The sequence below is a fragment of the Pan troglodytes genome, chromosome 8 (assembly GCF_028858775.2).
Source record: "Pan troglodytes isolate AG18354 chromosome 8, NHGRI_mPanTro3-v2.0_pri, whole genome shotgun sequence".
Lineage (NCBI taxonomy): Eukaryota > Metazoa > Chordata > Mammalia > Primates > Hominidae > Pan > Pan troglodytes.
In genome coordinates, this window is record NC_072406.2 from 85,812,525 (window position 1) to 85,827,435 (window position 14,911).

The 14,911-nt window shown below is 40.2% G+C and overlaps 1 protein-coding gene across 49 annotated transcripts in view; it reads right to left on the reverse strand.

The window, feature by feature from the left end:
- USP54 (ubiquitin specific peptidase 54) overlaps positions 1-14,911 on the reverse strand; it is a 128,562-nt gene that overhangs the window by 71,206 nt on the left and 42,445 nt on the right. For 23 of the 49 annotated variants that reach the window (XM_063780744.1, XM_054660226.2, XM_063780728.1 and 20 more), the window contains exons 2-4: positions 7,064-7,630; positions 6,780-6,943; positions 2,704-2,796 (exon numbers count right to left, since the gene is read on the reverse strand). In XM_063780744.1, the coding sequence (XP_063636814.1) occupies positions 2,704-2,796; positions 6,780-6,926 (240 nt within the window). In that variant the 5' untranslated portion in view covers positions 6,927-6,943; positions 7,064-7,630. Of the gene's footprint in view, positions 1-2,703; positions 2,797-6,779; positions 7,631-14,911 lie in introns of those variants that run through there. The other 26 variants (XR_010146630.1, XR_010146629.1, XM_063780740.1 and 23 more) reach the window with 4 other exon arrangements.

A 14,911-nucleotide genomic window follows, 5' to 3' on the forward strand; every position in this document is an offset into this window, starting at 1 on the left:
CCAGAATTCTAACACATCCCCAGAGTTATGAAGACCCAAAATATAGCCTTTGATAAATACATCCCCAAGCCCATTTATCAATCCACCACAAGCAACTGTCTCTCTGAAAGAGTCCCAAAATATTTCCTCAGCCCAACAAATTGACAATTTCCCTTCTGTACTTGTGTGTCTCAGAGGGTAAGTCTAGCGGTTGATTTTCTTCATCTTTCTGGCTTATATAATGATACTGATTTATACTAAGTAACAATTTGTCCCTCAGGAAAATGAAATATAACAAGAATGTGGCAGCCAGTTCTCCAGAGTCCCACCCAGATCAATGAAGAGTATAGCACAGTCCCGACTAGTCAAAGGACTATAGAGGTCATGTAAGTGCTCTCATCCCTTCTTGGTACAGACAAGAGTTTCCAGTGTCAGACAGTTCTTCTATAGGGACTTCTCCAGGATGCACATTTCCCTAGTAAGTATCCCCAAACACGTTTTTTTGTTTTTTTCTCCCTTTCTGAATGACTTTTTTTGTTGTTGTTTTTTTCTCCCTAGCATGGCTCTAATGCCATGAATCAGACTTCCTCTGGACTTACCGTGGGACTACTGTATTTCTTGTTTATCTAAAATTAGATACTTAATGTATCTTTCAGAAAATCAGATAAAATGCCCTTTGGATGGACCCCTGTTTAAATGGGCACAGTAAGAAATGTTATATTCAACTTGTAAAAGATTTGGTTTTATTAAAATTCATATTTGAACTCCCCAATAAATCAATAATTTATATTCTATATTTTGTTACAAGTTATAATGGTTCCAGCTGGGCGTGATGGCTCACGCCTGTAATCCCAGCACTTTGGGAGGCCGAGGCGGGCGTCACCTGAGTCAGTGAGACCCTGTCTCTACTAAAAATACAAAAATTAGCTGGGCGTGGTGGCAGGTGCCTGTAATCCCAGCTACTCGGGAGGTTGAGGAGAAGAATTGCTTGAACCAGGGAGGCAGAGGTTGCGGTGAGCCAAGACCACGCCATTGCACTCCAGCCTGGGCAACAAGAGTGAAAATCCGTCTCAAAAAAAAAAAGAAAAAAAAAATCTGCCTATCATGGGCTTAAAACTCCAAAGTGAGTTGGGTGTGGTGGCATGAGCCTGTAATCCCAGCCTACTCTTGAGCCCAGGAGTTCAAGACTAGCCTGGGCAACAGAGCAAGATTTCATCTCCAAAAAAAAAAAACAAACAAAAACAAAACACCCTCCATAGTAATACTGGTCAAAAAAAATTTTGAGTCAGTTGTTGCAAATAACTAATATAACTGGGAAAATCTAAAGTTTTTGGTTACAATTCCTATTTCAGGATGTAAAAGCAACTATTATAAATTAAACATATAACGATCACATCCAAACATCCCTGTAACAAACCAAGAATTCAGACTTTATGAGACCAAAAATGACTGTGGAAGCTTACTCAGAAATCAGACAGACTCATCCATATAATCCATTATATATCTGGACTAAGAAACTGTAGGGAAACTACATGTTGGAGAAACAGAGAAAGCAACAGAATTGGCCCTTACACATCATAGCTCTTTCTCTTTAGCAACATACCTAAAATCTCTAAGTCAGAAATCTCTCACTTTAGGCCATTTTCTTTGCTCTAAAGAAATCTCTGGTTTCATTTTATTCAGAAATGAAAAACTTGGAAACAGGTGGGGAAGTAAAAAAAAAAACAGAAATGAAAAACTTAAAACTAAACAATACATGGGGTAGAGAACTGGTATAAAAGAATCTTTTAAGTGTGGTAATGGGAAACTAGGGAATAGAAAAATTTTAGTACTGGCATTATTTTCTTTTCCTTTTTCTTTTTTTTTTTTTTTTTTTTTTGAGCCAGGGTCTCACTCTGTTGCCCAGGCTGGAGTGCAGTGGTATGATCAGAACTGCAGCTTTTAACTTCTAAGCTCAAGCAATCCTCCCACCTTGACCTCCCAAAGGCTGGGATTACAGGCATGTGCCACCTCACCCGTTGTACTGGCATTTATCAATAGGAAGAGTTTATTGCTAAATTTAGCTTTAACAAACAAAATTAATTATGTTAAAAACACCTAGTTGCATCTTCTTTCAAAATGAAAATTTAGAATTAGCTTTTCAAATAAACACTCAAAGTAGAAGCAGGCTGGGCACAATGGCTCACGCCTGTAATCCCAGTGCTTTGGGAGGCCGAGGCAGGCGGATCACCTGAAGTCAGGAGTTTGAGACCAGCCTGGCCAACATGGCAAAACCCCGTCTCTACTAAAAATACAAAAATTAACCTAGCATGGTGGCACACGCCTATAATCCCAGCTACTCGGGAGGCTGAGACAGGAGAATTGCTGGAACCCAGGAGGCGGAGGTTGCAGTGAGCTGAGGTCGCACCAGTGCACTCCAGACTGGGTGACAGAGTGAGACTTCATCCCAAAAAAAAAAAAAAAAAAAAAAGAAGCATACTTGCATAGTATTCTATCACATCAAACAGAGCTGCATAAGCAAAAATGGTTCAGTAAAAGAGACTACCCAAGCCAAGTACTAATTCTTTGAAGCAAGCAAACGAATCATATCCATTTTTGCACTAAACCACAGGTAGATAATTCAGGAACAAATTCTTTGGCATCATCCTGATTAACCAAACCACCTTGATATTGACCATTTGGCCACCCAATGGTAGTGAGAAGAAACTAATTGGAAGTACTTACCTTGAGAGCGCAAAAGATGCAGGAATCTCCCATGCACTTGTGAGTTGTAAGCTGCCTAAAGCTACGTCGGAAGATATCCAAGTGCCACAAAACCTGATGAGAAAAGGAAAATATTTCATTACTGTATAAAAAGCTACCATTTAATTTTAAAGTAAAGAGTTCAAACAAACATAGGTAATGACTGCAGAAGATGTCTTTATTCCCAAAAGAAAACTTCATTCTAGTATATTAAAACAAATGTGAAAAAAGGTGAGGTATCTAACAAGAAAAATAAATGGTCATATTCTGGGAAAGATATTAATTTGAACATAAAGTGAAGGTAATACAGTTAAAATATGACATGATATACATCAAATGTGATCCAGAAGAGGAAATTTACGGGTTAAAGCTGAAGAATAAGGATTTATATTCATGATCCACACAAGAAAAGCAAAAATATTTTAAAACTTATATTAGAAATGTGAACTGTAGAAATGTGAGCTGTAGTGTGGAATTTTATCTTTGTTAGGACTCTCAATTTTCAGACATTTCTAAGAGAAGTGTGATCTCCTTAAGCCAATAGGGTAAAAAAATAATGATTTTTATACTTTTGTTGAAATGGGAAAAAAATATGATATTAACAGTGGTAAATCATGTTATAGTATATACCCTTGATGCGATGTGTTGAGAATAGCACTATACTTTTGTGGTCTTCCTCCCTAAAACCTATGACCCTAGTCTAATCATAAGAAAAGCATTAGACAAATTCCAATAGGGGAAGGGGGATATCCAAAAAAATACTTGATCAGTACTCCTCAAAACTGTCAAAGTTTATCAAAAACATAAACATTCTGAGAAAATGTCACAGCTAACAGGAGCCTAAGAAGACATGACAAGTAAATCTAAATGTGGTATCCTGGATGAAATCTTGGGCCAGGAAAGGACACCAGGTAAAAACTAAGGAAATCTGAATAAATTGCAATTTTTAGTTAAAAAAGAAATGATGTAGTATATAGCATAATGCCTTAGGAAGCTCCCCCTTGCTAGGAAAACATTTAATGTCATAATACATGAAAAAGCATAATTTTTGGAGCCCCAGATGACAGCACACCTCCGGAGCTTCTTCTTACTTATATGTCTCAAGATACATACTCTAAAAGTTCTTTGAAACTGGCTATGCTCCCAAGTAAATAACATCTTTTTATAACAAATGTAATAGGTTCAACTCATCTGTGGGAAACACAGCTTTGAAACCAAAAGTTAGAATATTAGCTCATAACAACAATTATTTTCAACATGTAACATGATTATTATAGGGACTCCAAAACCATCAATGCCTCAGTCATTAAGTATGGATACAGAAATATGTATGTGTATATATATTATGTATTGTATATGGCACTGGAAATTAGAATGGGAAATCATAAATAGTATTGTTTCAACTGACAATATAAATAGACCACATAGAAAAAAACAATTACAAAAATGGGACTATGGCCAAGACACGGGTAAACAAACACATTTATATCAATGCCTTATTTTGCCTGCTTCTAAATCACAAAAGTATTATCAGGATACAAAGTAACTAAGAAAACTAATATGTGGCCAGGTGTGGTGGCTCATGCCTATAATCCCAGCACTTTGGGAGGACAACGCAGGAGGATCATTTGAGCCCAGGAGTTCAAGACCAGCCTAAGCAATTATAGTGAGACCCTCTCTCCACAAACAATTTAAAAAAAAAATTAGCTGCGTGTGGTAGCATGTGTCTGTTGTCCTAGCTACCTAGGGAGGCTGAGGTGGGAGGATCGCTTGAGCCCAGGACGTTAAGGCTGCAGTGAGCTATGATTACACCAGTGCACTCTAGCCTTGGCAACAGAGTGAGACCTCTGGCTCCAAAAAAAAGAGAAAGAAATAAAGAAAGAAAACTAATATGCATCATCCAGGACAAAAACCTAACCAACTCCACCTAACTACATGAAATTTGGGTAATAATTAGGGAAAGCACTTAAATTTTTTCTATAGGCTTGCCAGCACAGAATTTTTTTTTATTGTTTTCGAATAAAAACTTAAAAACTGAGAAAGAGGCTGGGCACAGTGGCTCACGCCTGTAAGCCCAGCACTTTGGGAGGCCAAGGTGGGCAGATTACCTGAGGTGAGGGGTTCAAGACCAGCCCAGTCAACATAGCGAAACCCCGTCTCTACTAAAAGTACAAAAATTAGCCCAGCGTGGTGGTGCACAGCCTGTAATCCCAGCTACTCAGGAGGCTAAGGCAGGAGAATCGCTTGAACCCAAGAGGCGGAGGTGGCAGTGAGCTGAGATCCCACCACTGCACTCCAGCCTGGGCGACAGAGTGAGACTCTGTCTGAAAAATAAATAAATAAAAACTGAGAAAGAGCATGAAACTTTTATTACCTAGATAAGCTTGGCAACATTCTTGTATTATGAATGGGGAAACTCAGACACTATTACCTGTACAAAGTCACAAGACTAGTCTACAGAATGGCTAAAACTAGAACCCAGGTCTCCTCCTAATGCCCAGGACCATTGTTCTTTATACTAAATATCTTGTCTTCTCTCATAGCAACCCATTTTCTCATAACATCTGAGGAGTGAAGCTAATATTTTACCCAAGTATAATTATCTTGGGTGGCAAATTTCATTTACTTTTACACTGAAGAGCAGAAAAGAAGAGAAAGTAATTACTTGAAAGTTAGGCCAAGGGGGATGAACTTAACACGCTATGGGTGTGACTGGGCAGAGCAGACAGACAGAAAGCTTTGGGATTCTAAGATCACTCAAGTGGCAAGCAACAGTGAAAGGGAAAATGTAGGGTAGATAATCAACTTAAGGGAATTCACTTTCCCCTAGCTCTGTTCAAGTGTATCTGACTAGACACCAGTTATGAGCCAAAACAGGAGAGCTCAAAGAGAGGAGATAAGTTGGACAAAGACTAGACTCCATTCAATATGTGGGCCAAAAGCCTGAATATTAAGAGACGAGATTAACATACCTGAAAGTCTTTGACTTGTGGAAAGAATTTTGCTTCTATACTAGAGAAAAGCAACTAGGATAACACACCTTACTCCCGAAAGGAGAAACAGAAAACAGGCCAGACGCCTGTAATCCCAGCACCTTGGGAGGCTGAGGCAGGCGGATCACTTGAGGCTAGGAGTTCAAGACCAGCCTGCCCAACATAGTAAAACCCTGTCTCCACTAAAAATACAAAAATTAGCCGGGTGTGGTGATGCACACCTATAATTCCACCTACTTGGGTGGCTGAGGCATGAGAATTGCTTGAACCCAAGAGGCAGAGGTTGCAGTGAGCCGAGATCGCCCATGGTCCCAGCTACTCAGGAGACTGAGGCAGTAGGATCACCTGAGCCCTGGAGGTCAAGGCTGCAGGAGCTGTGATTGGGCCACTATACTCCAGCCTGGGCAATAGAGTGAGACTGTCCAAAAAAAAAAAAGAAAAGAAAAATAGGAACCTGTAGAGACTGTTCAGGAAAAAAAGTTGATAAATAGAAAGATAGGCCAGGCACGGTGGCTCATGCCTGTAATCCCAGCACTTTGGGAGGCCAAGGCAGGTGGATCACAAGGTCAGGAGTTCGAGACCAGCCTGGCCAATATGGTGAAACCCCGTCTCTACTAAAAACACACAAATTAGCTGGGCGTGGTGGTGGGCGCCTGTAGTCCCAGCTACTCGGGAGGCTGAGGCAAGAGAATCACTTGAACCTGGGAGGCGGAGGTTGCAGTGAGCCGAGATTGCGCCACTGTACTCCAGCCTGGGCGACAGAGCAAGACTCTGTCTGAAAGATCACCTGGTCCATTTATCTCCCTTTAGGCATGTAAATAATAGTAGTTACAGTTATTATTATTTCTCTTATCATTATTAATCCCTCTTTTTTACAAATGAGGTAATTGAGATTCAAAGAGATAAAGTGACTTGCCAAAGATCACACAGATAAATGTAAAAATTATCTCAGGTTACTAACCTCAAACAGAGACTATCAAACATTTTACTTAAAAAGAGTTATCAGAAATACAGCATCAGCAATTGAAAGTCAAAGTTCACCAAAAATAAAGAAATGACCCTTACCTGCAGGGCACTGTTGAGGAAGCAGCTGTTTTGCCCTGGCTCATTGCTGAGGCCTTTGCTGGGGGCTATGGAGGTTGAGCTTCGAGGTGCAAACATCCCTTGTACACTACCACGACCCCCTGAAAAATAATTTCTCTTCCAAGACATTATTGTTCACATTTAGCCTGAAAAAAAAAATGGAGAAGGATTTGTGCCTTTTTGGCAGGAATTTCTGTCTGCTAAAGTTCTAAAAGGAAAGGGAATTCAGAATTTAGTGAATTTATTTTGGAAGATTTTGACTTTACCACCTTCCAAATATCATCTGTGTAGTCAAGGGACTCAGGTATCCTCCTAGATCAAGATGACAGAGCCCTCCCTCACTTGTTCCAAACAATCTCCAAAATGTAACATGGCACAGGACTAATGCAAACAGAGAAATCCTTAAGTATTGCTTCCTTCTATTTTTCTTGAACAGCCTCCATAAAGTCCTGGTGAAGTGGATGTAATTCTCAACTCCAACAGCATCCAGGATCAGGGTAAGATGTGTTCTTCAGGCTTGTTGATAATGCTTCTTATGGACTGAAGATTTTTCCAACTGGAAGGAGAGGCAGACAGAGAAGCAAGAATCCAACATAATCCTCCTCACCCTCTATTGCCTTGTCTCATCATCCTCTGAAGCAAAAACTCAAATTCTGAGCAACTGCAAAAGGTTCCACAAAGCCAAGAAGAAGCCTGTTTGAATCATCTGAGGTTTTTGTTGATGTTCTTGCTGCTTCTTTTTAATGTGCCCCAAACTTCTATTGTCCCATCCAGATCTTCAGCAAGTCTCTCCTCTTTCTTCTGGGACTAGAATAGCCAGCTGTGTCAGAGAGCTTTAACAGAAATAAAAAAAATCAAAAGCTTGCGTCACTTAATGACTCTACTGGCTTTGGACTGTTCTGCCAAGATCAACGTTGCCTCACCTCTCACTATATAAACTTGAAACCTTGGCAAACAATGCCAAAAAAAAAAGAAAAAAAAAAAAAAAAAAAAGAGAGAGACACCCAAACTAAAGAGAAGGAAAAAAAGGTATGAACAGCTTTACTTTCAGGGGAAAATTCTCTGAAATTTTCTTGAAGCAGAAGAAAGTTGATCTGGATAGAAATAAAAACAAAATACAAACTTTCCAGTATCAGGCTAACACAAAACAAATCACCAAGTAAGCACACACAAACTAGGAACTGAAAGTTTCTTTTGGACATTGTGAATAAAGCACTTTTTAAAAGGTGTTTTCCATGAATATGCTTATGAAAACGTGCTTAAAGGTGGGAAGGCCATGTTAGCAGTCTAAGATCTGTTCTGAGTAAAGATGTTCCATCCAGAGAAACACTGATGGCCAGTAAACCACATGTCCTTAACATGCAGTCCAAGAGAACTAAATCTTCTCCTGCCCTGTTTGTTTGTTTGTTTCATTTTTGCCAGAGGATCAGAGAGATAATTTGGGTTACAAATCATTTAATCTCCAGATTATATCCAAGGGCTCACAATCAGAGGCAATCCATTGACCAACTTTAGTTTTCAACTAATTAAAATGCCAGTGAGGTAACAGAGAGTAATACCAAAGCAAGTATGTTCCCTGGAAGGAAATCACCACATCTCCAGCTTTAAGTTTTCCTATAAGGCTGCCATGTCCATCTACATAAGGAAAAATTTTTAAATGTTAAGTGTTAAATTTGCCAACATCAACAATTCCTCATTCTCCCTTCCTTCTCACCATCATATGCACCATCTAAAAACACAAAAATGCTTTAACATCTTAATCATTCTCTGGGAGATCACCTAGCATTGTCTACAGCATGTCCAATGGAAAAACTGAGGTACAGGAATATTAAATGGTTGCATAAGACTGTTCTTTCCCTTCTGTAAATTCCCAGACTATTTATAATCTACATGTCCCAATTAAAGTATTTGATTATACAGCCTACTGTCACATTATTCTCTATTTTTATTACTCTCTGTTTTATATCGTATCCGTCATAATATGACTACATGAAATGAAATAGTAACTACAGTCAGGTATGTGCTAAACACGATACTTATGTCCTTTATTTAATATTCACAACAGTCCTATCAGATAGCTATTAATAGTTCCATTTTACAGAAAAGTAAAGAGAGGCTTAAAGACATTAACTTGCCCAATTCAACACTGGTAAGTGGCAGATCTAGAAGTTTGGCTATTAAACAATGACTTAATTATATATTTTATTATTCTATTCCAAAAGCTCCTATTACAGTGCTAGTCATAAGGAGGCAGTCAATAAATACTGCCTGATGATTAACATGACACTAGAAAAGAACCCATATCTCCCACACAGACTATAAGACCCTCACCTTTCTACACACACCCTCATACACACCCCACTCAAGGCCACTAAGCAACTTCCAACAAGCCATGCAGCATTCCTTCAGCTCAACTGCTGCAAAGGAATGACAAGTACCAAGCCTCCACTTTGCTCACAGCCAAAAGGACTTGGCAGGCAGGTGGGGTTTCCAATATCCACATTAGGAGCTAACTGAAACTCAGCCTGCCCTATGACACACACTCCTGAGTACAGGGAGCAAAAGAAGAAAAACGCAGTAGCAGAGAAAAGATTCTCAGGCTCTGAATGGCAGTATTATGTAGGGTAAAGCAGTAAGTTCTCAGACCTGTTCTAGATGTGTCACCAACTAGAAGTGAGAGCATAAAGGACCAGACAAGAGAGGCAGTAACAAGTGGTCCAGAGAAATACTAACACCAAAAACATTTCACTTAAATTGTAGATATAGCATTAAACAACGTAATCCTTCTCCAATACCATTTACTGAAGATATGTGAGGAGGGGAATTATAGTTTTATCTGTATGGCTCTCACTACCTAGTTTTGTTTTTTGGGTTTTGTTTTGTTTTGTTTTGTTTTGTTTCTGAGGCAGAATCTCACTGTCACCCAGGCTGGAGTGCAGTCGCGCAATATTGGCTCACTGCAGCCTCCGCCTCTTAGGTTCAAGAAATCCTCCTGCCTCAGCCTCCCGAGTAGCTGGGATTACAGGCATATGCCACTATGCCTGGCTAATTTTTGTATTTTTGGTAGAGACGGGATTTCACCAGGGGCTGGTCTCAAACCCCTGACCTCAGGTGATCCACCTGCCTCGACTTCCCAAATGCTGAGATTACAGGCATGAGCCACCGCACCCAGCCAGTCAATTGATTTTTGATGAAAGTACCAAGGCCATTTAATTGAGAAATGACAGTCTTTTCAACAAATGATGTTGGAACAATTGGGACACCCACATGCAAAAAACTGAACATTGAGTCATACCTTACATCTTATACAAAAATAATTCAATACATCACAGTCCTAAACAAAAAACCTAAAACTATAAATTCTAGGAGAAGACAGGAGAAAATTTTATAACCTTTGGTTGGGCAAAGATTCCTTTTTTTTTTTTTTTTTTTGAGACAGTCTCCCTCTGTCGCCCAGGTTGGAGTGCAGTGGCGTGGTCTCAGCTCACTGTAACCTCCACCTCCCCGGTTCAAGTGATTCTCCTTCCTCAGCCCCATCACCCTCACCCCCACCCCCTTCCTCCAGTAGCTGGCATTACAGGCATGCACCACCATGTATTTTTAGTACAGATGGGGTTTCACCATGTTGGCCAGGCTGGACTTGAACTCCTGACCTCAAATGATCCACCATCCTCGGCCTCCCACAGCGCTGGGATTACAGGTGTAAGCCACTGCACCCGGACAAAGATTCCTTAGATACAACAAAAGCATAATGTATAAAAGGAAAAAATTATAGAATTGAACTTCATCATAAGAATGTCTGCTCTTTGGAAGACACTGTTAAGAGAATGAAAAGATTAGTCAAAGATTAAAAGAAAATATTTGCAAGTCACATAATAGATAAATGACTTAGATCTAAAATATATAGAATCCTCAAAACTTTATAAGAAAAACTATCCAATTTTGGCCAGGCGCAGTGGCTCATGCCTGTAATCCCAGCACTTTTGGAAGCTGAAGCAGGTGGATCACTTGAGGTCAGGAGTTCAAAACCAACCTGGCCAACATGGTGAAACCCCATCTCTATTAAAATTACAAAAAAATTAGCTGGGTGTGGTGGCAGACATCTGTAATCTCAGCTACTTGGGAGGCTGAGGCAGGAGAATCGCTTGAACCCGGGAGGTGGAGGTTGCAGTAAGCTGGGATTGCACCACTGCACTCCAGCCTGGATGACACGGCAAGACTCCATCTCAAAAAAACAACAACAACAACAACAAAAAAACTACCCAATTTTGTTTAATGGGCAAAAGATTTGAACATTTCACCAAACAAGATATACAAATGGTAAATAAGCACACGGAAAGATGTTCAACATTATTAGCCATGAGGGAAATGGAAATTAAAACTACACTATACACCTATTAGAATAGTTAAAAACAAAAACAAAAAAACTTTTTAAACCTGACAATAACAAGTGCCGATGAGGAATCAGAGCAACTGGAACTCTCCTACATTGTTTATGGAGATGCAAAACAGGCCAGGTGCAGTAGTTCACGCCTGTAATCCCAGCACTTTGGGAGGCTGAGGCGGGTGGATCACCTTGGGTCAGGAGTTCAAGACCAGCCTGGCCAACATGGTGAAACCCTGTCTCTACTAAAAATACAAAAATTAGCCAATGGCAGGCACCTATAATCCCAGCTCCTAGGGGGCACTGAGGCAGGAGAATTGCTTGAAACCAGGAGGTGGACATTGCAGTGAGCCGAGATCAAGCCACTGAACTCCAACCTAGGCAACAGAGAAAGACCCCATTTCAAAAAAAAAAAAAAAAGAAAGAAAAAGAAAAAGAAATGCAAAATGACACACTTGGCAGTTACTTCTAAACTTAAATATATAGTCATGAGCTGTATAACAATGTTTCAGTCAAGAAGAGACCGCATATACAATGGTAGTCCCATAAAATTATGGGATTATGGGACTTACCTTATTTTTACTGTAACTTTTCTATGTTTAGATATGTTTAGGTGCACATCTATTACTATTGTGTTACAATTGCCTATTTTATTTATTTATTTATTTATTTTTGAGATGGAGTTTCGCTCTTCTTGCCCAGGCTGGAGCGCAATGGTGTGATCTTGGCTCACTGCAACCTCTGCCTCCCGGGCTCAAGCGATTTTCCTGCCTCAGCCTCCCGAGTAGCTGGGATTACAGGCACGCACCATCACGCTCAGCTATTTTTTGTATTTTTGTATTTAGTAGAGATGGGGTTTCACCATGTTGACCAGGCTGGTCTCCAACTCCTGACTTCAGGTGATCCTCCCGTCTCAGCCTCCCAAAGTGCTGGGATTACAGGTGTGAGCCACCGTGCCTGGCATCTATTATATTTAGTACAGTAACATCCTATACAGGTTTGTAGCATAGCAGCAGTAGGCTATATCATACAGTCTAGGTGTGTAGTAGGCTATACCATCTAGGTTTATGCAAATACACTTAAATGATATTCACACAATGACAAAACCACCTAACAACACATTTCTCAGAACACATCCCTGTTGTTAAGCAAAACATGGCTGCACTTTTGCCATACTTTTACCTACCAATCCTACTCCTAGGTATTTTACCATAAAGAAATAAAAAATTGGGCTGGGCATGGTAGCTCATGCCTAAAATCCCAGAATGGGAGGACAAGGCTAGTGGATCACTTGAGGCCTGGAGTTCGAGGCGAGTGTGGGCAACATGGTAAACTTCTAGGAAAGTAAAAGCCAAAACTGGGATGGAAGCATGTCATCTTATTACGTATTTCCTTGTGTAACACAGTTACTAAGTTATATGTCCCACTGTTCCCAATCTGAAAACACTAGCCTCCTGTGGGTAAGCCAAAAACCTTTCCATATATGAAATGATGGAAAACAGTGGGTCTCAACCTTTTTGCAGTGCCTCACATCCAGAGGCAGATTTACCAAGCCACTGAAACTTAAGCTTCAGGACTCTTTCTCTTGCACAGATTCTCAAGGCCCAATATCTCATTTTCTGTTTCAAAAAATATTTTCCTTAAAGGAGGCCCTCTGAATTGCATAAGCTTCAAGTGTCAGAGAATCTAAGTCTGCCCCATCCACATTACATAAATGGGGCTTTTATAGTATATGTCACTTGAGAAAATACATAATTCAAAAAGCTACTTTGAATTCAGTAATACTAATAAATTTGTATTTTATTAATCAAAGAAACATCTAATGTTATTCACTGTATAAAATTTGTTTGAACTAAATAGATCTAAATATAATATTTGGTCCACATTTGGATTTTGGATTCTTGTGCTCACAGCAAGTAACTCCACAGTCAACAGGGCTAAATTGAAAAGATCATTACAGATTAAGGTTGCCAGAATTAAAGGCATACCTCTAGAAGCTGGTGACCTTTAGAAAAAAACACTTTCTCTGTATTAGTGAAATACAGAGAATGATTCTTTCACAAGTATACACAGTACAGCTTAATGTGCTACCATTTTTCTCAGGCCAAAGTAATAAACCAGGCTCCAGCTGCAGCCACCCTAATTATCCCCCACTGTATTCTTCACCAACAAAGTCAGCTTCTCTCAGCCTCTGTTTCTGAAAAAACCCAAAGTAGTCATTCAAATGGAACTGGCTTGTGCATAAAGGGAGATGAGGCCTGGAAGGACACTGGGCCAGGAGGAGCCTGGCGCCCTAAGAGACAGAGGGGTAAATGAGGCCCAGAGAGCTACAGGTTATTAGCATAAGAGATTCATTATGAGCAGAGCTAGAATGGAACTGAAATCAATGAAGACTAGATAGAATTCGTTCGTGCAAAGCCTGGGAACCCTTTGATAAAACCAGGTGTAAAGTGTGGGAAGTTTCTAAGGAGAAGGACTTTTTTTTTTTTTTTTTGAGACAGAGTCTCGCTCTGTCACCCAGGCTGGAGTGCAGTGATGCGATCTTGGCTCACTGCAACAGCCACCTCCACCTCCCGGGTTCAAGCAATTCTCCTACCTCAGCCTCCCGAGTAGCTGGGATTACAGGCATGCGCCACCATGCCTGGCTATTTTTGTACTTTTAGTAGAGACAGGGTTTCGCCATGTTGGCCAGGCTGGTCTTGAACTCCTGGCCTCAAGTGATCCACCCACCTCGGCCTCCCAAAGTTGTGAACCACGCGGTGGCACAGGCGTGAACCACTGCGCCCATCCAAGGAGATGGACTCTTTAAGCTAATTGACTTCACAGTAACTAAAGTTCAATAAAGTCTTTAAGGAGACACTATTAATTGCATGTGTAGAGAACTCCATGACATTAATAAAAATGACAGTATCAAAGTATCTCCACTAAGGCATTTATTAACTACAAAGGAAAATATAGTAGTTTCACAATGGAGAAACCCAGCAGAAACTACCTTAACCAAGTGATCAAGGTCAAAATAACCAGTAATAATACATATTGACATCATGAATGCCATGATATGACGCACTGAAAAGGACACAATTATTTTTGTGGTATTCTTGCCTAAACCATAATCTCAGTCCAATCATCAGAAAAATATCAGACAAATCCAAATTAAGGAATATTTGACAAATAGCCCTCAAACTGATATTGATCAATACTCTACAAAAATGTCAAGGTTATAAAAGACAAAGAAAGACTAAGAAACTTTTACAGAATACAGAAGAGTAAGGAAGAAAAACACCTAAAATGCAATGTGAGATTCCAGATAGGATCCTGGAACAGAAAAAGAACAATGCAGCTTGTGCAAGATGGCGAAACCCTGTCTCTACAAAACAAAGAAAATTTTTTTTTGAAACAAAGTTTCTCACTTGTCACCCAGGCTGGAGTACAATGGCGCGATCTTGGCTTACTGCAACCTCAGTCACCTGGGTTCAAGCAATCCTCCTGCCTCAGCCTCTGGAGTAGCTGGGATTACAGGCGCCTGCCACCACGCCCAGCTAATTTTTGTATTTTCAGTAGAGATGGGGTTTCACTATGTTGGCCAGGCTGGTCTCAAACTGCTGACCTTGGGTGATCCGCCCGCCTCAGCCTCCCAAAGTGCTGGGATTACAGGCGTGAGCCACTGCACCTGGCCAAAAAAAATTTTTTTTAATTAGCCAGGCTAATGCTTGCCTGTAGTCCCAGCTAC